General features: G+C 38.8%; 1 protein-coding gene across 2 annotated transcripts in view; it reads right to left on the bottom strand.

Annotated features, from left to right (window-relative positions):
- LOC135219448 (hormone receptor 4-like) overlaps positions 1-19,398 on the bottom strand; it is a 55,753-nt gene extending 36,355 nt beyond the window's left edge. Inside the window, exons 1-2 of one of the 2 annotated variants that reach the window (XM_064256239.1) lie at positions 19,171-19,321; positions 17,980-18,586 (exon numbers count right to left, since the gene is read on the bottom strand). In XM_064256239.1, the coding sequence (XP_064112309.1) occupies positions 17,980-18,481 (502 nt within the window). In that variant the 5' untranslated portion in view covers positions 18,482-18,586; positions 19,171-19,321. Of the gene's footprint in view, positions 1-17,979; positions 18,587-19,170 lie in introns of both variants that reach the window. The other variant, XM_064256240.1, reaches the window with a different exon arrangement.
- Between the last annotated feature and the right edge of the window lie 5,914 nt (positions 19,399-25,312).

The raw sequence follows: 25,312 nt of genomic DNA, 5'->3' as shown, positions 1-25,312 counted from the left end.
CCCTACCCCCCCCCCCCCCCCCCTCTCCCCCCACCACCCCACTCCACTCCCCCCCTTCCCCCCATTAAAGTACTCCCATTCCAGCCAGCAAAATTGGGAAGAGGAATGATCAGAAATGGAGGGACGGTAGAAGAAATAAATTAGTGTAAGAAAGATTAACAATATGACCACTGATTATACAGTCTCCCTAGAGTACTTGGTCAAAGGAGGATCTCGGAAGGGTAAAAAAGCGATGCCAAATGTACATGTGTGTGTGTGTGTGTGTGTGTGTGTGTGTGTGTGCAAATGAGGCTATCGAAGACTCCCCCTCGATTCGTTTCAAAATAAAGTTACCTAACGACCACATATCACTATAATGAATGGCAGTTTCATGATAATAATATTATTAGAAACAAAATATGAAAATATCAACCAAGACAATCTGACAGAGCTTTCCTCACGTCCTGCCACATCTGCCTTTACCCTGAGGCGACGGTGAGGAAGAAACAATTATAGTTTTGGGTCAGTAGCCTTGGATTAAGCCCTTCCATTAAAAAGGACCTCTCCATAGGTCAACACACCCTACGGGCTGCTCTATGAGCAAGAGCCCGTGCTGGCATAAGGCCAATTTAATCTTCAACAACACAAGGAACGATGGATATCTCCCCAGAACGAAGCATCAACCCTCGACCAAAATAAGTTATTATACTATAATGTCTATCAATATTTCTCCAGAGAAAATCACCCAAGATGGAGCTTTGAAAATAAAGGAAATCTGAGAGAGAGAGAGAGAGAGAGAGAGAGAGAGAGAGAGTCACTGGTAAATAGTTAACATTTGAATTTCCTTTCACGTTTTTTTTATTTATGACCATAACGTTTGTAAAATAAAAAAAAGTAAAAATAAAAAACTCCGTTGTTTTCAAGAGCAACAAAACCAGGAAATACCCAAAGAGGATTACTATGACAGGTCAAACTCTTGGGAAGAAAAAGAGTATCTACAATCCACGTGTTACCTACAAGAAACCGAGGTAGTATGTCAGCACAAAAACGATTGGGGGCTCCTCCCCAGTTTGACCAAGTACATTGGGGAGACTTTGTACAGATTCAAAAGTAGGGCGATCAGAATATATTCGAAAATCAGGGGGAGGCAAAGAAAAAAAACGGGTAATAGGAATAATAAACATGGGTAAATTGGGCAATATGGGTCAGAAGGAGGGGCAACAGAATTAAAACGACCTGTAAAAGAATACGAATAAAAATGGGTCAAGTAGGTAAAAAAAGAATGAAAATGAGCCAAGGAGGTAAAAAAAAAGAACGAAAATGGGTTAAGTAGGTAAAATAAAAGAATGAAAGTGGGTCAAGTAGGTGAAAAAAAATGAATGAAAACGGGTCAAGTAGTAGGTAAAAAAAAAAAAAACGAAAATGGGTCAAGCAGGTAAAAAAGAAAAAAAAGGAACGTGACGAGGAAGGAAAAATGGGTAAAAAGGAATAGATAAAAAAAAATGTAGGTAACAGGGGGTTCAGAAAGATGGGCATCAAGTAAGAGAGCCGGGTATAGGTGGGAAGAAGAAGAAAGTGGGGTAAATGGGGAAAAGTAGCTGAAATATAGGGTACCAGTCAAGGGAGAGAAAGCCCCTCATTACCCGAACGGAGAACCAGGAAAAGAGAATCAATTTTGAGAAAATATATATTTTTTAAAACTAGGATTGAAATGAGAGAAAACATCATATCTGAAAACAGAAATCAAATGAGTAAAAAATATATTTTTTTAAATAAGGATTTAAATGAGAGAAAACATACATTTTGAAATTATAAATCCAATGAGAGAAAATAACTTTGTCTTTTTTTTGTAAATTAGGATTTAAATAAGAGAAAACATGCTTTTTAAAATCAGAAATCAAACGAGAGAATTTTTTGAAATAGGATTAAAATGAGAGAAAACATACATTTTGAAAATAGAAATCACATGAGAAAATAACCTTTTTTTTTATGTAAATTTAGATTCAAATGACAGAAAATGTCCTTTTGAAAATAGAAATCAAATGAGAGACAACCAACTATTATGTTGTTGCTTTAGATTTAGCTGTCCTGATGCCAGCACGGACTCTTGCTTATAGAGCAGCCCGTAACTTGAAAACTAAGAAGAGAAAGACGAAACAGATGAAAGTTTTCTTCAGAAACGTTTTGAAACTGGAGAGAAATAGAAACTTGGGGAAATATTTATGTGATCACAAAATAGTAAAGACAAGAACTAAACTCGAGAGAGAGAGAGAGAGAGAGAGTAGGTATAGGGTGTTTACCCCTCACACTGGCAATTGCAGAGTGAAAGTCGCAGTGACGGCGATGATGATGTCACGGCTGACAGTGAAAACGCACCAGCCACCGCCACCTACCTCCCCCCCCCTCCTCCTCCTCCTCCTCCAGCCTACACCAACCAATCTCCAACCCCCCCTTCCCGTAAACATAACCCCCCCCAACCGCCTTTCCCTCCTCCCCTAAACACCGGGTCGCGAAAGTTTCATTGGTTGTAGCACCGGCCGCCGAAGCCACTCGCACACATCTTAAACGCGTATGAGAGAGAGAGAGAGAGAGAGAGTACTCATTACGCGTGTGAAACCGAAAGTGTCTTGCTGCGGTATTATACTGCCTTGCCGCAGAAGGAGAAAACGAAGAAAGTCGTCCAGTTATATAATTATTTGCTTTTCGGACTGTCTATTTTTCTATTTGCTTATTTAAACGATCTATAGATGGACGGGAGATGTTATTAAAAAAAGTGTTGCTAAGATGCAATGATCACATTTACGTGACTCAATAAATTTCTCGTTCTGACAAAACATTTCCTACTAAATGCTGCCAGAGTTTTTAAAACTATTCTTATCTCAACAAAACTCATTTATATCTGAAACAAAATGGTTGTGCATCCCAGATACTGAACCATCCTCGTCGAAAGAAATGCAAACGCTCTACCTTCAGAAATATGTACTTCTCAGCGACTTCTACCTTCAGAGATATCTACGAAAGCCTCAATCTGAAATCCACTTGTAATAAACCAACGGTTACCTTTTCTGAATTATATCACCATCCTCATATTCTCCTATTCCAGTGCGCCACTTTTTTCAAAGATAGTCCACACTCCACCCTTTCCATACTCGTTTCATTATGGATAATGATTGTTAGTGTGATCAGTTTTTGTACACCCCACCTTTAATATCCGAACCTTCTTCTGGATTTATGGATAAGGAATACAGGAAGAGCCCTGGACCAGGCCAGTGTTCTTGAAATAGATTTAGGGGTGGGTGGGCGGTGGGGGGGGGGGGGGGGGGGGGTCGGGGGGGGGGGGGGGGGGGCCGCAGGAACGAGAATACACCTATGCCGATTTTTTTTCGGTGGGGCCTTTTTATCTCACCTGGACCGATTAGCAGTGACCTTAACTTTTATGATGACTCCGCCTATCGCGTTTCAACGTACATGACTTATACATGCACACAATTACGCATATATACTCATACATATGGACGCCTGAACACGTATACAATGATGTTTATTCTTGCAGATGGATGTATAAACTTATAATATTTCTTGCGCAAAAGAGTGGAAAATATATATTGAATAAAATGAAAATTGAAAATACTTTGGACGCCCAACCACGCATACTATTAAGGATAGGCATGATAATATATATATATATATATATATATATATATATATATATATATATTATATATATATATATATAAAATTTGAACGAAGAACGTACATAGTAAAATGATAATTAAAAATTACCTTGGATTAAGGGTAGGCCAAAAAATAATAATAATAATAATAATAATAATAATAATAATAATAATAATAATAATAATAATAATAAAATAAATAAATAAATAAATAAATAAATAAATAAATAAAAAATAATAAAAAAATATTTAAAAATCTAAAAAACTATAGAATGAATACCAAATGCACTAAAAAACGTTAGAAAAAAAAAAAAAAAAATCCTTAAAAAATAAGTGAACCCAATGACACCAAACTTGACGCACGCCAGCCTGGGCCACGAAATCACGCCTCGAAAATACGCCTCGGGTATATATATACTTCAATTGCTAGTGTTGCATATACGCTCCGCAAATCACGGAGGGCACGTTATACCCGTAAATCAGTGGGTACGTGCAAAAGGGCGCCGCCCTACATTCTCTAATGAAAGGATCGCGCGGAGGAGGTCAGGCGTAAGCATAAACAGAAATCATTGCATGCCACGCGTCGTAGATAAGAATTCATACTCTCTCTCTCTCTCTCTCTCTCTCTCTCTCTCTCTCTCTCTCGTCTCCTCTCTCTCCTCTATGCAATTTCGAGTAGATAAGTATATGTTTTCAGTCGAAGATATTCGATGGTATTTTGTTTTAAGGGGTCCACCATAATAAAAATATTAAAAGTTCGTGCAAAAATGATAAACACTTCATTAATGTGGACCTCTTAGAACATTGTATAAACCCTCGTGATAAAGTTTTTTTTCCAACTATAATTTAATTGTGTATTGACCCGCGGGCAAGAAAGAGGAAGAGGCTACAAGAACAAAGAAAAACAAGAGGAAGGAGAAAATACCGAATCCTACGGGTAGGAGAGAGCAGAAGGGAGAAGGTGACCTTGTAAAAAAGCCAATGTTGACAGCGAGTGAGATGCCGATGAAAAAAAGATAGAGAAACAAACCTGCCTACGACGGAGGATAAAAAAAAAAAAAAAAAAAAAAAAAAAAAAACAAAAAAAAAAAAACAAAAAACGGGGGTAGTTGTGACGGCAAGGTCAGTGATTAGATCAATTTCTGTTATTTTATTCAAAGCTGTGATGAAACGGAAGACATGTCCGAAATATCATTCCATGCAAGGATGGCTGAGATCGCCCTACAGGGCAAATTGATTACTTATGCGAGTGCACCCCCCCCCCTCTCTCTCTCTCTCTCTCTCTCTCTCTCTCTCTCTCTCTCTCTCTCTCTCTCTCTTCCGTGCATGCAATTCTCTATGTAGCTACTAATAAATAACATTAAACTAAAGACCTTTATAACATTTCACTACAGACGTACTTATATCACTACTCTCTCTCTCTCTCTCTCTCTCTCTCTCTCTCTCTCTCTCTCTATTTCATTATCTATCTCTCAACCCATCTATCTTTCCAGGGGCGATGGATGTTAAAGGATAAATTCGGCAAACATTCTCCCTCTCTCTCTGTTCACTTACTTACTATGCAAAGTTAAGTCCAATAGCATTTAATTATCATGCCTTTGCATACATGCAAACATGCAACGGAGCCCGAACCCGGAAGCGATGCATGGTATTTTTTTCTTCTCTTTTTTTAAGTGACCATTCTTGTTACTACTCCTCTCCTGAGCTAATAGCCAGTTCTAAGGGGATTGTGGCAGTAGCCTCCAGATCGCTCTAAATGTCAAGTGTTGCTCTAAGACCATTTAATCCATAAAAAAAAAAACTGAAATGAGAGTCCACATTTTTTAGGGACAATTTCTGACTTTCCTCATCGACTTCCTCAATGTGTTTGGAGGCGCTCGAGAAATTCGTCGACATATCGACAACGCTGCAAATCCTCGTAGGAATGTGTAAACAAAGCCGGAAATTCTGGCCCGCCCTTGAGATCTGTCTTTGGAAGAACATCTCCAACGAGAGCGTTTCCAGACCGCAAACCTCCGCCAAGGCTGAGCTATCTATCTGCGCCAGCAAAGGTTTCTTCTCGTCAAAATTTGCATTCCTGTTTTTGTGTTTTAAATTGAATTGCGTCAGTGAAGAGTAAGTTACTCGCCTTACACTGTTGCTATTGATCAATGATGAAGCTGGCCTTTGGCCAGCACGGGCTCTTGCTCATAGAGCAGCCCCGTAGACGCCTTACGCCAATCTTACTAAAAACCCAAATATGACTTCATGTCTAATCCAGCTGGTTCAAAGGCGGAACGACGAGAAGAAATGTGACGTACGTGTTTATGTCTAATCTTAGAAGGAACACGTGCTCTGGCACGTGTGCTGCTAGAAGCAGGCAGCTAACTGCCATCTGCGTCTCGTCCCAGAAGAAAATGTGGTTAAACTTGCTTTGTAGGGATTCCCCGTCATACAGAAAGGTGTGTGTGTGTGTGTGTATACATCGGCAATGCCGGAAAAATACGGGGCGTGATAGGGCGCGTGACCTTTCCTCAATCATTTTTATTCTAGACATTCAGCGTTCGAGGAATGCGAACGTCATCACGGATCTGCATGTAAATGAGACTGATAAAATAATCCTTTCTGTAGCTTCTTCCAATGGCGTTCACTTTCGGCACGATTCTAGGTTAACGCGGTTTTTTTTTTTTTATTTTTGCCTCTTCAGCTGTTGCCGATAATTTGTTATTTTTAAGCTTTATCGGTTTTCTAAGCTTTATGTTATAAATTTTTGTCGTGGTTTCTATGATGTTCTAAGCTTATTTTGTTATCCTTTTTTTGTGATTTCAATGATTTTCAAAGTGTTTTACTATCCTTTTTTGTGATAAAATTTATTTTCTAAGTTTTTTATTATAATTTTTTGTGACTGCAATGATTTTCTAAGTTTTTTATTATTCTTTTTTTTTGTGGTTTCACTGACTTTCTAAGTTTTTATCATCATTTTTGTGATTTCAATGATTTTCTAAGTTTGATGTTCTTATTTTTTCTTCTGATTAACCATTTAACTGCTTCTTAAAGTTCCTTCACCAATAATTGGTGCAACATATTCCGTATTCACCTCAAAATACCTCTGTACAGACATTCTCCAATTTTTTTTACGAGTTATGAAGCTGAACAGCGTCACAAAATCTTCTTACTATTCCAGGAACCGCCCTCTTCAACTCTTCCATCGGCTACTAAAAAAAAAAAGAAGAAGCCTTTCAACGTTTACAGAAACTCTCTCTCTCTCTCTCTCTCTCTCTCTCTCTCTCTCTATGGAATTCTACAATACGAGGAAAATGACAGTTTATCGTACACTAATCATTAAACGAGCCCAGTCTTTATTTCGTTAATAAAAGCAATTTTCAAAAGAAAAAATCTAAAAATAAAATGTACGATCATTGAGATCAACAATTCACTAGGAAATTGACAGTTCGTATACAAAAAGTACCCGTCTCTTGGCGAGACCTAATTAATAATAACAATAATAATAAAAAATACAACGCTAAAGCTGCCTCATTTACATAATCTATTCAGCCGTAAACCAAAACCCCAAGGTAAACAAATATAACAGCCCTAGCTAAGCATCTCGCTCTTAGGCCTAAAACATGGGCGGGATGGTGGCTTCTATAAACTGTAGTATGCCTCTCTTTTTGCTTCAAGGTGATGAAGGATTCAAACGCGGAAGGAAAGCGCAGCAGCTCCGACGATGTACGACGCATGCGCCGACGCACTACTGCGTCAAACAATGATTCCCCCCCCATCAAACCCTTTCCGCCAAACAGCGCTCTTCAGCATCTGCCCTAAAAAACTAAATTGAAAACAACGGCTGATTAAAGTCACAGCGCACTTCCAACGCGAATAAGAATGAACGCGGGAAGCGTTGATGATGACACAATATATGGCCAAAGACCCCCCACCCCTAATATCCTACCCCCTCCCCCCCACCCCCTCCACCCAGAGCGCAAAGAGAAGAGCAAAGGAAGAAACGCATCCCAGCAATGAGACTAAGAAACTCGCGCCACCAATCGATACGGAAATTGATCGCCAGCCCTAGTAATACAAGGTAGGTTGCCTGTAGCACGTTATAACGCTCGTTCGCGCGCGCGCGCGACACACGGCGGCCACGGAACGCGAGTATAGAATCACGTGGCTCCTCTCCTGTGTAGGGTGAGAACAATTAATATTACCGTACATCTACAAAAATATACAAAGGGCTGGCGGAAGTAGACACTCACACCTTGCTTCATGCATAGAGATAGAACGGAGTTCGATCCCACAGAAGGGACACATTTGAACCCGTTTTCTGGAAAATCCACCGCCGTGTTCTCTGTGATTTATGTGGTGGTTGGTTGCAGTGGTGGGTCATGGGGTATTTATATATATATATGTATATATATATATATATATATATTATATATATATATATATATATATCTACACACACACACTGAAAGATCCATTGAGCTTCTGTTGGCATAAGTCGACTAATGTGGGTCGCTACTAAGTTGGAAGACTGTATGAGGATGGTAACATCACAACCGCAATATATATATATATATATATATATATATATATATATATATATATATATATATATATATATATATATATATATATATATATATATATATATATATATATATATATATATATATATATATATATATATATATATACATTATATGAGAATGAGAGAAAAAAAGACCATGACATAATAGAAAAAATTACACTAACATTCACTATTTTGTGAAAATGATCAAGCTATCTAAAAATAGGCCAAAAATAAAAGAAAAAAAAAGAAAAAAAAATGACCAAGGGTTAAAAGTGGAGTACAAGTAACGTGCGCAAATGTACTTTCGAGCGATCAATAAGTCGTACGCGCAGTACACCTGCGGGTCAGTAAATGCCCTACTTTTTATTTTTTATTTTTTTTATAGTAGGTCGCCAAAGATATTAATGAAAAGTTCGGTGATGAAATCCTTCATAAAGTGGTGATGTCCGGATCTGTCCCGATGATTAGGATGATGAGGATAGGAGAAAAAAAATGGATAGTGAAAATAATAGTGACCTTTAGAGACAGGTCAATCAGAGGTGAGGGGAATGTCAAATTCCTGACGATGAACGACCTTAACTTGAATAATGGGTGACCCATGACCCTTGAGAATTTCAAGATGTTTTAAACATGGTCAGTGAAATTCTAATTAAAACAACAAATGCTGGACTCCAGTCCTGACCCATTTCGAGGGAAAGAAGCTATTAGGATGAGGATAAATATAGGATAGAAGGAAGGAAATTATACCCCGACAAAATGAAAGACAAAATATGCTATGAACACACATCGGAAGCGCGCGCGCAAAAAAAAGGCAAAAATAAAGGATACACAAAAATAAATTGAAAAAAAAAAAAATTTATAAATGTCACCACATAATTTTTAAAGTTGAACTGAAATGAAGATTTCACAGGGAAAATAAAAGGATAAGAGGCCACGCAAAAAATCGGTGTAGCTGTACTGTGAAAAGATGCCAAAGAAAAATAAGGAAATAATGATTATGGAAGCAAGAAAAACAGGAGGGAACAGTACGGGCATCACGAAGAAACGGATGATAGTAGATGGTAGAGGGAGTTATTTAATGAGAGCGCCAGAGTACCAATGAAAGTAAAAGTTAAAATGATATTATATTGAGAAAATGATAAGAGGAAAATCGAAACATGAATACTGGATACATCTGATGAAAAGTCGGAATACCGAACAGAACAATGAGAGAAAGAAAAATAGGCTATCATACTATCAAAAAGAAAAGTGTAAAGACAATGAAAAAAAATACTGCTATGGCTCTGAGAAGAAAAATCTTACCTAAAAAAAAGAAAAAAAAAATCAAAGCAGCCTGGAACATCTGAAGTCGACAAGTAAACGACGAAAGCCGTAAAAAGAGATAGAGAGAAATAAAAGAGACTTAAGCAATAAAACCTGCTTTTATGTGGTGCCTTGGGTCAACAGATAACCTGAAGTTATCATGTGCATAGCAAATGCTAGCAATGTTCTCCAGACTTACAGGAGAACGCCCACTCTGCCCCTAACTTTTCCATAGGAGCTGAGAGAGAGAGAGAGAGAGAGAGAGAGAGAGAGAGGAGAGAGGACTATGATATTAATAGGCTAGCAATTAGTGAGTTGCAATTCCGCTGTCGACTCAGGACAAACCAGCAGTGATTGGCACCACCCCCTCCTCCTCCTCCTCCTCCTCCTCCTTCTACACCTTCAGGAATCGAACCAACATCCAACAAAGACTGGAGGAGGAGGGATGCGAAGGCGGCGAAGTCTTTGGTGCGGGGGTGGTGGCTGATGGGAATCACGTGGCAAGAACCGTGGAAAAAGTAATAGAGGTCACCCAAGAGGGATTATTCCCGCCAAGCGTCCCTATCGCCACATTTTTTTTTCTTCTTCTTCTTCTTCTTCTCTGGCCCCATTTCGGCATTAGAGCCAAGGACTTGGGACCTTGAGAGAATACACTCTACTGGCTGAAGCATACCTTTTTAAAAGACGGACACGCCTTGAAAGACGCTGAACGCAGACATGTCTTAAAAGGCACATTACAGTATACTTCTCAAGACGTCTTATGATATCGACATACATCTGATAAAGTTATAGCATAACTTCAAGCCATTGCGTCTCAGAAAACAAAATGTACGATAATAAAAGTTTACAAAACGCAAATCATAAGGTTTCAAAAAAGAATAATACATCAACTAGCACTTCCTATATTTTATCATTTATGCTCTTCGTATGTACCACAAAAAGTTTATCAAATTATTTAAGGGGTACACTGGCAAACACATTTAGAAAAATATTACTTTTCAAGATTTACTTGATTCTGCGATGACATACTTCCCAGTGGACAAAACAAAGCGATAGGATAACCGATCTTCAGCCGGTACCTAGATCAGCTCTGAATGAAAAAGTAATTGTATAAAAAAAAAGCTTAGCTTAACCATATGAAAGTCTCGTGAAGAATTGAACAAGCCATGAAAAACAGAAAATGAAGTACTAAGGGAATTAGGAACAAGAGTCAGTGGATTTTGCAATCTTAGATGTATGAAGAACCAGTTGTATAGTACACACACACACACACACACACACAGAAGAGAGAGAGAGAGAGAGAGAGAGAGAGAGAGAGAGAGAGAGAGAGTTGCAATCTTAGATGTATGAAGAAACAGTTGTATAGTACACGAGAGAGAGAGAGAGAGAGAGAGAGAGAGAGAGAGAGAGAGAGAGAGAGTCTACCTCGCTGCTGATACTAAAAGTACTAACAACATATGTGAGACCGAGTATGTTATTATGTCGCAAATCTATCATTAACGTCATTATTCCATCTTGTCAAATCGTTACAAAGACAGCTACAGAATATCTCAGATCTGTGTCAGAATAACAGGTGATGTTGCGTTTTGACAATTCAAGTTACGAGTAAATAAATAATTACAGACCTGATTCATGGAAAATCGAAGCACCTAAATGACTTTGGGAACATGGGGGAAGATAGGAAATGCGATAGGAAATGCAAGTGCCATAATACCGAAAAATTTAAACGTGGGATTTTGACGAAAAATAGTGACGAAATTGATCTATAATCTCAAGACCCACCATTGATTTTTTTAACAATAAAAGCACACAAAAGACCAAATTATTGATTTCACTTACTAACAATCTTCTAAAGTTCATGATGAAATAAAAATGGTTAATTTCAATATGGGAAAAGCAGTTTCAAAAGTGACAGGCTTATTCAAATATCGAAATTAACTTGGCCGCCACTACAGATTTCATAATTAAACTCACGTTTTCAACAGCATCTTTTTCTCTCTCTCTCTCTCTCTCTCTCTCTCTCTCTCTCTCTCTCTCTCTCTCTCTCTCTCTCTGTATTAAATTTGACAAAATATCATGACCTAAATATTACGAGATCGACTAAATCTTTTCAAAGAGTTTCCAGAGCCACTGGTCACCCAATTTCAGGATCCGAAAGACAGCAGAAACGTCACGGAGAGCAGGAGATGATTCTCTTCGGAGCGACGCATCCCAATTGGCGCTGGCCTCAATCAGGGGGAGAGAAGGAGAGTCATAGACGACGTTGATTAAGAAAGAGGAATAGAACAAAAATATAGCCATGACTACATTAAATAAAAAAAGAGGTATTTAAAACCAGCGAAATTACAGAAACGACGATGAGAAAATAACTACCATCACTAGTTAGCTCTGAATTACTGTGACAAGGGTGGCATTTTGATATGAAATGAATGAAAATACGGTATGATCATCACCGTTATCATTGTTCACTACTTTACATGATGGTGACGACTTGGAAAGTCGATGATTTTACTGTTGCCTGTCCTTAAGATGCTTTGAATTGCAGCAGTAATGATGATACTAGTTATATTTGCTTGATGGATGCCAACCGTAATCAGATTAATGCGTTTCTAAGGAAGGATTATCCTCCACTTTCATGGAAGTCCCCAAACGGCGTCGTCTCTCTCTCTCTCTCTCTCTCTCTCTCAGAGAACACAGCACAGAAATCTAGATCAAGTCGATTCAGAAGTTACTAAGATCGAGCGTGATTCTTGCGACCTACAGATTCAGTGTTATGAATATAAGGCTAGACGGCTGCAATTTGGTATGTTTGATGATTTGGGGGTTGGATGATCAACATGCCAATTTGCAGCCCTGTAGCCTCATTAGTTTTTAAGATCTGAGGGCGGACAGAAAAAGTGTGGACGGGAAAAAAAGAGCGGACAGAAAAAAAAAAAAAAAAGCAGCAGGACGCGGACAGAAACAACCGGCACAATAGTTTTCTTTTCAGAAAACTAAGAATGGCAAGAAATGTCCTAAACACTGGAGAGAGAGAGAATGAGAGAGAGAGACCAGCACCTTGAAAACAGAACTAAACAATGCCTTATGACAGGCGCACCGCAATCTCTCTCTTTTTCCTCCAAATTGACGACGAAGAGGCATCGTGGCTGGGTACACGTGACCTACAAACAGTTCCGTTTACGTTCAGCCATGATGATGTCCTGCTGAGGGAATAAGGAAAATCTGGCGTATTCTGCCCACAAAGGAAAGCAAGTGTCACGTTCGTCGCTAATAAATAGCAATAAGAGAGAGAGAGAGAGAGAGAGAGAGAGAGAGAGTGTTCACCTATTTCTTTTTCAAGAGCACATAACGATTTAACGGCTTGCTACCGCTACAAACTTCGTACAATTAAATCACTAACAGCGTTGCGAGTAATGAAAAATTACACAAACAGGTAAAATGCCGCTACAGAAGAATAGAATAGTAGCTAATATATTAAATAAATTAGCAGGTACATACATATATGAGGTTACGACACACATCTGGTGCGCAGAAAACAATAGAGAGAGAGAGAGAGAGAGAGAGAGAGCATTTGAAGGACTTCTTAACGTGCACCGATTCTCTCTCTCTCTCTCTCTCCTTGGAACTAGACGGGGCAAAAGCTTCTTGCTGACTCAGCATGCGTGACAGACCACGTGACCACGTCCAGGAGGACTGTGGGATGGATGCGAAGGAGGAAAAGGAATGAGGCTGTAATGTAATTCAAAGCAGCGAATGTGTAATGAAGAGGTGATCCCATTTTCGCGTGTACAGCGGGACGAGTTCAGTGACAATAGTTCTAAACATTATGACAAAAGTATTCCATCGTTCAATACGATTTTCTCAGCCAAAGATTCTCTCTCTCTCTCTCTCTCTCTCTCTCTCTCTCTCTCTCTCTCTCTCTCTCTCTCTCAATAAGAGCAGTTAAACCAAATCTTAAAATTATTACAAAATTAATCCTTTGTTCAATAACATAATATTCTCCAAAGACGCCTCTCTTTCTCTCCCTCTCTCTCTGCAAAGACATATATATACTAGAGAGAGAGAGAGAGAGAGAGAGAGAGAGAGAGAGAGAGAGAGAGAGAGAGAGAGAGAGAGAGAGAGAGAGAGAGAGAGAGAGAGAGAGAAATATTAATCCAGATAGCTTAAAGCAAGTTCACATGGAAAACGTCTACATACGATTGACCCTAATTCCAAAACTAATCTTAAAAAAATAAAATTCGGGTAACGTATTTGTGCGAACTCCTGTTCTTATATACCTGAAGTTTTATCGATTCATTATCATATTTAGATCGGGAATCAACTTCGAAACGTCCCGAAATAGGAGGACAATGGCATGAGGTCATCTCTGCCGACTGAGCTTGACCTGAAACTACGAGAGATGACCTAAAATCGAACTGTAAGAAACCAAGAGACAGCAACGACCCCGTGGTCGTCAAAAGACAAGCAGTTTCGCTGCGGCTTCTTATGTTTTAATGTAATCAACCTCCTAGCGAAACCGACCTTGATACCAGTCCAAAAATAAGCGTATAGTTACCAAGATCCACATGGAAGACTGGCGCGTTTAAAGGCGTGAAATTGTACGTCACCACACTCGTTGATTGAATGGATACAATTTATCAAGTATACAAAGAATCTAAGACAAATTGCGTATAAATAGAACGAGTTCCTTCGCTCACAACTCGATACTCGACAAAAAGATCGGTTAGATAATCAATGAATATATATAACAATGACAGCGGGATGACTGATTCAAGGAGATGAATGAAAACAGCCCCAGATGGGCATGTTATTCATTCAATAACCTGCTCTCAGCCTTTTCATAATGAAAATCCGTGAAAGGAATAACCAGGATATCCCATTCATCCTCGTCTGTTTCGATTCTGGAATATTTTGCTTTTTCTTCCAGCTGAATATCATATCGCATGTAGCCAAGATCGAAAAAAGCTGAAAAAGGTGGATTTTTTTTTTTTTTTGGAAGGTCACACAAGAGGCTGCAAGAGAGAAGATAAGGCGTGGTTGGTGGCAAGGGGGTGATGTGGGAGAGGGGAGGGGAGGGAAAGGGGTGGTGGGGCGGGGGGGCACTTTTCTTCTAATTTCTTTTTTTACTTCTTTTCTCCTCTTCTTCAACTACGAGTATCATTCAAAACGAAGGAGACTCGAGGACACAAAGGCCGAGAAGAAATGTCTCAGTACAAGGGTGAGGTAGCGTTAAGGGAGAGGTCATGTGGCAAACAAGACGAGGAGGAGGAGGAGGAGGAGGAGGAGGAGGAGGAGGTGCAGGAGGAAGATGATGAGGAAGATAAAAAGAAAGGAAGGAATAACATTTCCAATTATTCCAGCAAAGAAGATGGGGGAAAGTTCCCCTCTTTTCAGCAAAATTGATGGGGGAAATGTTCCCCTCTTTCCAGCAAAGATGATGGTGGAAATGTTCCCCTCTTTTCAATCAAAGAAGATGGGAGGAATTTTCCCCTTTTTTCCACCAAAAAGATGGGGAATGTTCCCCTTTTTTCCAGCAAAGATGATGGGGGAAACGTTCCCCTCTTTTCCATCAAAGAAGAGGGGGGAAATGTTCCCCTCTTTTCAGCAAAGATGATGGGGGAAGTTCCCCTCTTTTCCAGCAAAGCTTCTCAGGCGAATATGATTCAAGAAAGCATCCTCGAAAACGATCGTGAACCAAATCTTGAAAACGTTCGAAATATCTAATCTCATCCTCCAGCCATCAGTGACACGAGTGACTAACCCACACGCCTATATATTTTCCCGTGGGTGGTGACACCGGAGACCACCACCAACGCAACGCCCTTCGCTACCTCTCGCCGCCGTATCTGCTGGAGTGACATCACTGAAGCGAGCTCTAGTGCTCTCCGGTCACGTTGTCTGACACGCAACGAGGCAACTAGGAAGGAAAAAGGCCGCTTGGCTTGTCAGCGGCGACAGCTACAGACGACCCACGGCTAGCAGGAGGATTCTCTCTCTCTCTCTCTCTCTCTCTCTCTCTCTCTCTCTTCTCTCTCTCTCTGACAGGCTTAGTATCTCTAGGACGTTTACCGTTTCTATTTCCAATCTCCAGCTATCGGTTCTTCTTGATTTTTCTTGAACTCTTGGATAATATAATTACATCTCATTACAAAAACTTTGTCACCTTTATAAAATATACAGTACATTGTATACGCGAATAATTCATACAATTATCATGTATTTCAAACGCAAACTAATGTCCTAAAACGCATAAACTATCTAGCAGACACAAAGTTCCAATTAAATAAATTTTGAAGATTAACCACGAAATTGAGGTCAAAACTCCTGCAGAAGGTACTTTTCATTAGTAAACAGTTGGTCCCATATCTGACGACGAATTTCCTGTCCTGTCCTGTCGGAGGCGTCTGTGCCAAGCGGCTTGTCATCAACAGCGCCGGCCACTGACTATGGACAGTACTATGGACACGTAACTCTGATGTCCAAATGCTGGAGCAAGGAAGGTTATAAATTATTCTTGCTCACTCTCATTCTCTCTCTCTCTCTCTCTTCCTACTTACACCTAAGAGATTACATACATGCGTACATACACACTATCAAATGTTTTATATATATATATATATATATATTATATATTAAATATTATTATATATATATATTATATATATATAGATATAACAAACAGGTTAGGGACAAAAACTCCAGAGAAATGTACAGCCACTTTTGGTGATTTATATCACACTCTCACTTCCTGGGTTATAAACTCGGCCGACGCAACAGAAAACGTAGGAGTCAGCGTTTTACGCGGCATGGAAACGACCCGTGCTAGAAACGGCTCACGGGTTATCCCCCGATCTATATGGGGAACTTCTAAATAGCAAGCGCTCGAAAGAAAGCGCGCACACGACGACTTTGGAGTTACAGAATGTATTACGATTCAGATTTAGGGGAATATGAACGTATTTCCATCTCGTCGAGATCATACCCATTCAATATGCGCGCTTAGTGGAACCATAAATCCAAAATTGCCATGACTCGTCATCAACTATTTCTGGAATCGACTGAACTCTACGAAAAAGACTTGGGTCATAACTCGCATCACCACTTGGCTTCGGGAATCCGTATCTTATTTTGTACTCCCCAAGCCTTACATGTTCCTTGGCTCATGAGACCACACTGAATTTGGTCTTATACACGTCTCTCTTCAGCCTCAGTTTCCTTCTTGAGAGTATATATTATAATATACTATATATATATATATATAGATATATATATATATATATATATCATATATCTATTATATATATATATATATTATTAATATATATTAATAAGTTAATAACGCAGTGTAAGAGGCCGGATTATCATTTTGCATGCGTATAATAAAATTTTATCGCAATAGTTTATACGAGGGAGATAAGAAGTACAGCAAGTGTCCGCTTCAGTAACACCATAACAGCACTTACAATGAATATAGTTTTACGAAGTCAGAGAAAAATGAAAACTTGTATGAAACCAGATCTCTCGCAAGCGTAGGTAAAAATTATTCAACACACTGGCACTACGTACTGTATATATAAACCGTTACAAAGTGGTAATGCACACACTGCAAATATATATGAATATATATATATATATATATATTATATGTATATATATATATAATATATATATATATATAGCTATATATATATATATATATATATAGAGCTAGATGGATAGATAGAGAATCGATAGACAGATTGGTAGATATATTAATACACGAACGAAGAACTCTTTTACCTTGGAAACGAACTTGCTAATGATACGCTCAGAGCGAATGTAGATCACACCTTCAACAGGTGTACATCGCATAAATAACACAAGCCTACCAGGATATGATAAAACTGACAACCAGAGAGGCCACTGCTCTTTCGAACGAGAGAGAGAGAGAGAGAGAGAGAGAGAGAGAGAGAGAGAGAGAGAGAGAGAGAGAGAGAGAGAGAGAGTTATTGGAAAACTCGGTTATTAGAGTTAAGTTCTCTCTCTCTCTCTCTCAAGAAACATTTTTTTATTCTAAACGAAATGTCAGCCATAAATAAAAAAATAGCAAAAGTCAATATAATGAAAGTCTGTATAGCGCCAGACCTTCACTAGTGTGGATATTATCAGCGTACATAGTAAAAAAATAAATAAATAAAATACACATCGGAAAATATCTATTTTTAACATAAAACTCATAACATTAGGAAGAATGAATCATATTAAAAACTCAGCATTGGTAATTTGTTTTTCCTCCGATGACAGAGTCAACACAAACTCACGGAGACCAATTCACGACTAGTGACGATCACGAAAAACAAACCAGGGTATATGTATCAGTCCGGAAGACAAGACACAAAACATCACACAAACACACTTACACAAACACTTCACATGACTTAGACGCCTACTATGCTAGAGTTCCTGCGAATCCTGTTCAGCTGCGATACTAACCCTGGTTGGAAAGCCTCTTCAGGTAGGTGATGGCCCTGGGATCCATTTCGTACTTGTAGGATATCTGCTGCATGAGGCCACCGCCGCCCCTCGAGGAAGGAGGGCTCCTGTCTCTCGCTCTCCTTCGGTGGTTCATGACCGAGGGAAGCCGACGATCATAACACGAAACAGAGGAATGAAAACGATGGTGGATGATGTCTTCGCGAAGGAACTCTTGGGGGGCAATGGCACAAGTCTCTCTGATCGCTCTTTGGGCGTCCATTAACACGAGAAAACGAAGAAGAGGGGAAAATACGAAAAAAAGTCTATCTCTTACGAATAAGTCGAGATACAGAGAGATAACAACGGGTATACACAGTAAGTAAGGGTTCTCCAGTTCGAAATAATCGCGAACTGAGTTAACTGAGCAAGGGCCTTCACAGCACGTCCAAGAAAATACAGACTCTACGTGGCCACCATTCACTGCACCCGGGCGACTACGATGGTCTCTCACTTCATTCATAAACCAACTGGTTCTTTGGCCAACTTGGCTGGGACAAATGTTCAGGGGAAATTGTCAAATGGCCCGACCCGGAAGTTTTGTGCATGTATTATAAATCGGGGACAACTGTGGGAGAAAAGGGTGTTATGGACAAGGTACTCCGAGAGACACACAGGAATAAATGGTAAAAATAAAAATCTAACCAATTTTGTTGCTGAGTTTTTTTTTTCGTTTCGTCTAGACTTTGAAACTCGAGTCCACCATATATCCACTGGTATGAAAAATTATGTTACAAAGAAGTGAACCACAAAACTGCTGTCCGTCACTCACTTTCGATCGTAAGTCACAATACGCGAGACAAGAGTTAGAATATCACAAGCCACCCAAAAATGCATTTATACACTGCCATGTAGTAGTGTCATTCAACTTCTACGACAGGGATGTTCGCCGGGGTTTGAAACCCAATTTCTTAAAACATAACCGAACGCCAGCGATAACTCAAATATAGATATGTAACACTACAATTCGTTTCGTACATAGTGCAGCAACATTTCATTCCTTGGCCTTCGGGGTCATAGTTTTATTTAAAATGAAACAGAAACAGAAAAAAAAAATTAAAAACTTCAGTCACACTTTTCAAAACAACTCCCCCAAAATGGTGCACAGAAACGCAAGCAAGTGAGCAAGAATTCCATTAAGAAGAAGCTCACCGTGACGATGTCGTTTTAAACTGTGGGATTTACTCTTGTGGTAAGATGAGGGCCGGTATTCGTACGGCCTGAGATACTCCTTGGGGAAATATCCTGACGAAGGGCTCGACGCTGTCAACATGTTGGCAGCCGGGGAGAGACAGAACGGAAGAGAGAAGTCGAGAGAAGAAGAAGGGCGCTGGCTGGGACAACCACCCTTCGCTACCGCCAACCACAGGTGACTGATCTCTCTCTTACTCTTTGCCGAGCTACTTTGCCCCGCGCGCCTCTCTCTCTCTCTCTCTCTCTCTCTCTCTCTCTCTCTCTCTCTCTCTCAAACACACAGCGACCTGATGGCTAGGGAGTCACCTCTCCCAACCTCTCTCTCTCTCTCTCTCTCTCCCACTCTCTCACGAACACACTCAAGAACTCACACACACAACGCGAGGGAAGAATATTCCCCTCGTTTGCTACTCGGGTCCTTCAGCCTCCTCCTCCTCCTTCCTGGTTTGCACAATCGGTTTCCCACAACTGGAATCCTCCAGATTTGAGAAACCCGTAGATCTAGAATAAGCCTACATAGAATGCCTATAAATTGAGCCTACGGAGTTCTCAAAATCCCCTCGGAAAGAGTCAGCGTCGTCACAGGCGGCCGAGGGGAGAGTTGTTTGCAGGGGTAACGTCGGGATCTCGTGCACCTACACGTGAGGGGAGAGAGCGTGAGAGAGAGAGAGAGCAGGCTGGCACGGATGGCCTAGGTAAGTCTTCAAGTCCAAACCCCACGTGGGAATGTCACGCTCGCTCATATTAGCGATGTAATCCCTCGTTTTACTACACACACACACTCAATACACACACACACACACACTCAATACACACATGGGCCATTCCTTGCCAGTGTGACTATCAGGAATGACAAGAGGTAGGCCAGTGAGAATGAGCCCAAAAAGGGAACAATCAGCGAAAGCTTAGGTGAACAGAGAATACCTACGATTTTTTTTTTTTTTTAAAGATCTAAGGCTGAGAAGATTGTCGATCTTTTTAGACTGAAGATTCTGTTTAAAAATAGCTTAATTGACAATTAAACTCCAACCCTCAAGTCCATGGAATTTTTATGGGAATTGTAAGCAAAGCTAAATTTTAAAATAACTGAAAAGCCAGCGAACCAGAAGCCATATGCGGACAACTAGGAACAAAAAAAATATTGCTTTGTGACCATATTTAAAAAAACTTGCTTGAAAAAGAAACTTTGCAGCGTATTTATCTAAAATTAACCACGAACTGAGGTGACACAGAGGTACCAGGAAGTGGCAAACTGATAAAATACCCAGATTTTCCATTTGTTGGACTAAATACACTAAAAAGATCATCTTTTATACAGACGCGATTTCACGGGATTAGATACGGCGATTTAAAGAGGCAGAGGCGATGAAAATGAACTTAACAGAAGAAAATCTAAATAGGAAAGTGTCTCACGCGGATATAGAGGAAGTGAAAAAAATTATAAGTACTGATAAGTAAAGCTCATAGACCTCACGTGGCGAATATCAATGCTACTGCAGTCAACTACAATATGAGAAGATGCGTTTGTTGTTTCTCCGTACGGAAATGGCGGTAGGAAGAAGGGGAATGTATCTGTAACTAGTTTCATTCACGTGTTGGAGAGGTGACCACATTAATGGCTAATATATGATGTTATATATGTAATTATATATATATATATATATATATATATATATATATATAATCTATGTATATGATATATATCTATATATATAATATATATATATTATATAATATATATATTAATATTATATGTATATGTATATATACACGCATATACAAACATGACGGTGCGCAATCACGCACAGTCTACAAGTCAATAACCCTAAAATTAGCATTACTAAATACGGAATGCCAGATTTAGCCACCACTTGCTAAAATAGAACTACTTACACCTGTTGAGGTCAGTTACCGTTGTGGCAGCGTAACATCTGTTCCTTACACACACACACACACACACACACACACACACACACACACATGTGCCGTGCCACAGTTCCTCACACACGTGTCACACGGTTTCCCAAGGGCCGTTCACAGGGGAAGAATGTAAACACAAAAGGTCGATGGTAGGGCCAATGAACGCACGTGAGAGTCAGGCAAATATAAGGTTACGGGCTGCTCTAGGAGCAAGAGCCCGTGCCAGCACAAGGCTGGCTTAATCTTAAACAACAACAAGCTATCAAATGCCATCACTGTGGCTTGTCCAATATGGATGAGAGAGTACTGCCCATATCTTCAATTGCAAAGAGTCATAGGAATAAGAGACTACAATATAATCGTTGAGACTTAAAATCCCCTTTGGAAAACATATGACATAAACCTGTCCAATACTTGAAGAGACAGTAGAGATTATATAGTTTATTTTGCAAAGAGTTATAGGAATAAGAGACTACAATTTAATCGTTGAGACTTAAAATCTCCTTTGGAAAACATGACATAGACTTGTCCAATACTTGAAAAGACAGTATAGAATATATATTTAATTTGCATAGAGTATATATTTAATTTGCAAAGAGTCATAGGAATAAGAGACTCCAATCTAATCGTTGAGACTTAAAACCTTCTTTGGAAAGCATTGACATAGGCTTGTCCAATACTTGAAGAGACAGTAGAGAATATATATTTTAATTTACTAAGAGTCATAGGAATAAGAGGCTACAATATAAGCGCGGAGGCTTAAAAAAACCCTTTGGAATATATGACTAATCAACAGGGTCAGGAGGCCTGGCTGTCAAAATGATGAGACAGGAGATAATTCTATGAGGGTGAACAGTCAGTCTGTCGGCCAATAAATCAGAACAGGTTAAAAAGAGGCAAAATTGAAAATGGTTAGAAAGGGTAATCAGTCTCAGGTGAATGAATCAGAACAGGTTAAAAGAGGCTAAATTAAAAGCGGTTAAACAGAAGGGCCGGAAGCGTAATGATAAAGCGATTAGGGGGTGGGGGAATAATGATTAATATTAGCCACACAATCAACCTTTGACAAGTGTAGTATTCTGGCTACGACGCAGTTTGTGAAATAAGCAACGGAAGAAAAAAAAAAAACACCAGGCACCGATTTACCAAACATCAGACGAACCGAGAACAGGATGCGGGCTTTCACAGACGGACGAAAGATCTCCCGGTCTTACGGGAAGATTAAGGACAGAAATTAGACGAGCAGATAAAGAGGAGGAAGCACTTACCATTGCGTATATATATATACACTATATTCTCTTACATTCTCAGTATCCGCCAGAACAAATCATGGAAATGGACGCTCACTTATGCTTTCTTAAGACAAGGACACGAAAATACTCACTTAACTGCAGTGCATGTAAGGCTTCACGTGCTTTCAATACTAACCTGCAAGAAAGAGAGAGAGAGGAATACGTTAGTACCACACTATATTTGACAAGCATTACAGCTAAAGACCTAAAAAGCGGCCAATGTTCTATTCAGATTTTTATTGAGCGAAATGAGAAACTAATAAAATTTATATGTATAAAAAAAAAAGCTACAACACGTATGTAGGAAATATACTATTACAGTCCAACTGGAAAGGAGTAACTTTAACACATAACAGCATCGTTATATAAAGTTACTTCACACTGGCATCGAAGTCACACACTCGGAATCACATTGGAATGAGACGCAGGCACCATCGACCGAGCGTCAATTAGCGTCATTCTAGATTTAGGCCAATTACAAACACTCCACGTTTACCTAACGTACAGCAAAAGCTATTTCGCCCTCGCTTTCACAGGCGAATATAATTAACAGGATCTATTTTGATATCTATAAACTGTACAACTCGAAAATGCGATCAAACAAATGATCGCTCCTTTATTTCATTTCATTCATCAAAAGGGTCCTTTTTTTTTTTTAAAGAAATCAGAAACCATTTTAGATATGAATGGCTGTTCAATATTGGAATACAGTATAACTATCACAGTCACATGATAAGGCACGTGATGCTTATGTTAGATGAACTATAAAAACAAGGGCTATTGTTTTCTTTGTAATCGACTGACCTCATAGCCACCCTAATGTATATACGTATACATATATATGATATATAGATAAATATAAATATATTATCTATATATATATATATATATTTATATATAAGATATACATATTATATGTTAGTACATATATGATCTACATAGAGATTTATATATATATATATATATATATATATATTTAATATTAAACATATAACTGTATATATATATAATATAAATATATATATATATATATATATATATTTATATATATATATATATATATATAATAATTATTATTTATTTATAATATATGTGTGTGTTATATATACATATAATGTAATGTACACGTTAATAAACAATAAACCGATTTCAGCCTTTCAAAATGACAGGGGCCAGGATAGTAATCTAGCTTTCTTCTGAGATCAGAATACAGGATTTTGAAAACAGATCTTACAGAAGAAATATATGTGATGTTCGTGGTCACATCCAAACATCAGAACTGACCAATCCCCTCAAAGACGAAAGGAATAAATAAAAAAAGAAACTAGGTCACTCCAGCTACAAAAAAACTGAATATACATGAGCATCATGCATGGGTACTTCCCGTCAGGTGGCAACGGGGCAAGCAGAAATGAGGTCTAATTAATGATATGAAAGAGAGAGAATACACAATCGCCTGTTTCAGACTCCGAAGGTTGAAAAAAAAAAACTAAAAAACTCAAATGTGCACAGAATGAGGCAACAACGTGTTGACAAAAGAAAAGAAAAAAAAATGGAAAGAAAAACTCCCACCAGCTATGCTACGTCATGGCGACAGGTCACGTGGCCTTCAGCCAGGTGAGTTAATGACTAAATAAATCCTCATCTAAAAATCGATAGATCTATAAGCTAGGGAGACGCTCAGGCATCGGGATTACTCCAATTTGGATGCGAAGAGGTTAATCAGGGATGTCACATTTAGTTGAATATAATACATAAACCATCATATACATATATATATATATATATATATATATACTATATATCTATATATCTGTATATATATGTATAGTATATATATATATATATATATATATAATATATATATATATATATATATATAGAGAGAGAGAGAGAGAGAGACATCAGTCTCTGAAATATAGTTCTTTCTTTCTTTCTATGTTTTGGTGTTTTTATTGGGCTCCTTTTATTAGATGGATTTCTGTTGTAAAGGAACATTTTTACCAGTACACACACACACACACACACATAATATATATATATATATATATATATATATATATATATATAAATATATATATATATAGAGAGAGAGAGAGAGAGAGAGAGAGAGAGAGAGAATATCATGTGCTTTGTGACTGGTGCAAGTAAAATCGTCATTGTACATCTCAGGTAAAAAAAAAAAAAAAAAAAAAGTATAAAAAACCTGAGATATAACAGCCATACGGAGAATTAAAAAATATATATATATATATAATAATAATCCAATCACTAAACTAAAAGCTGAATCACAGACATCCGAGGAGAACTAGGTTATAAAGAGGCAAAAATCCAGAGTGACATCTCTAACTGCCCTTACAAAAGGAAAACAAACCCAAGCAAAACAATTCCAGGACCACACAAGATCAACATCAACAATTCCAGAGACAAGAAGAAAAGAAACGCAACGACAGTGTCCATTTAGGGAGGGAGGGGGGGAGAGGGAGACAGGGAGGGGGACTGTGAGAGATAGAGGAGGGAGGAAGGGGGGGGGGAGGGATAATGGGTTATTAGTAAAGAGAGCTCCGGATTCGCATAATTTGCATAATGACCCACCCATATGAGACCCAACATCATCAGTATCAGATGAGGCCCCCTCAAAAACGCCTCTCTCTCTCTCTCTCTAACGCCTCTCTCTCTCTCTCTCTCTGAGAGACTTCCGGGCTATTCTCACACACAACTCTCATTACCGATGGCTCCCAAACACCTGAGAGTTTTCTTTCTTCTTTCTGATCTCTTTTCCTGCAATGGTGAGTTTCATAAAATTATACACTGTGTGAATAGTTTTTCGCAAGTATGTATGTATGTTTGAAAAGAATGTTAGTAATGTATGTACTGTTTATGTATAT

Source organism: Macrobrachium nipponense, chromosome 1 (assembly GCF_015104395.2).
Source record: "Macrobrachium nipponense isolate FS-2020 chromosome 1, ASM1510439v2, whole genome shotgun sequence".
Lineage (NCBI taxonomy): Eukaryota > Metazoa > Arthropoda > Malacostraca > Decapoda > Palaemonidae > Macrobrachium > Macrobrachium nipponense.
This window is presented reverse-complemented; position numbering and strand designations above follow the sequence as displayed.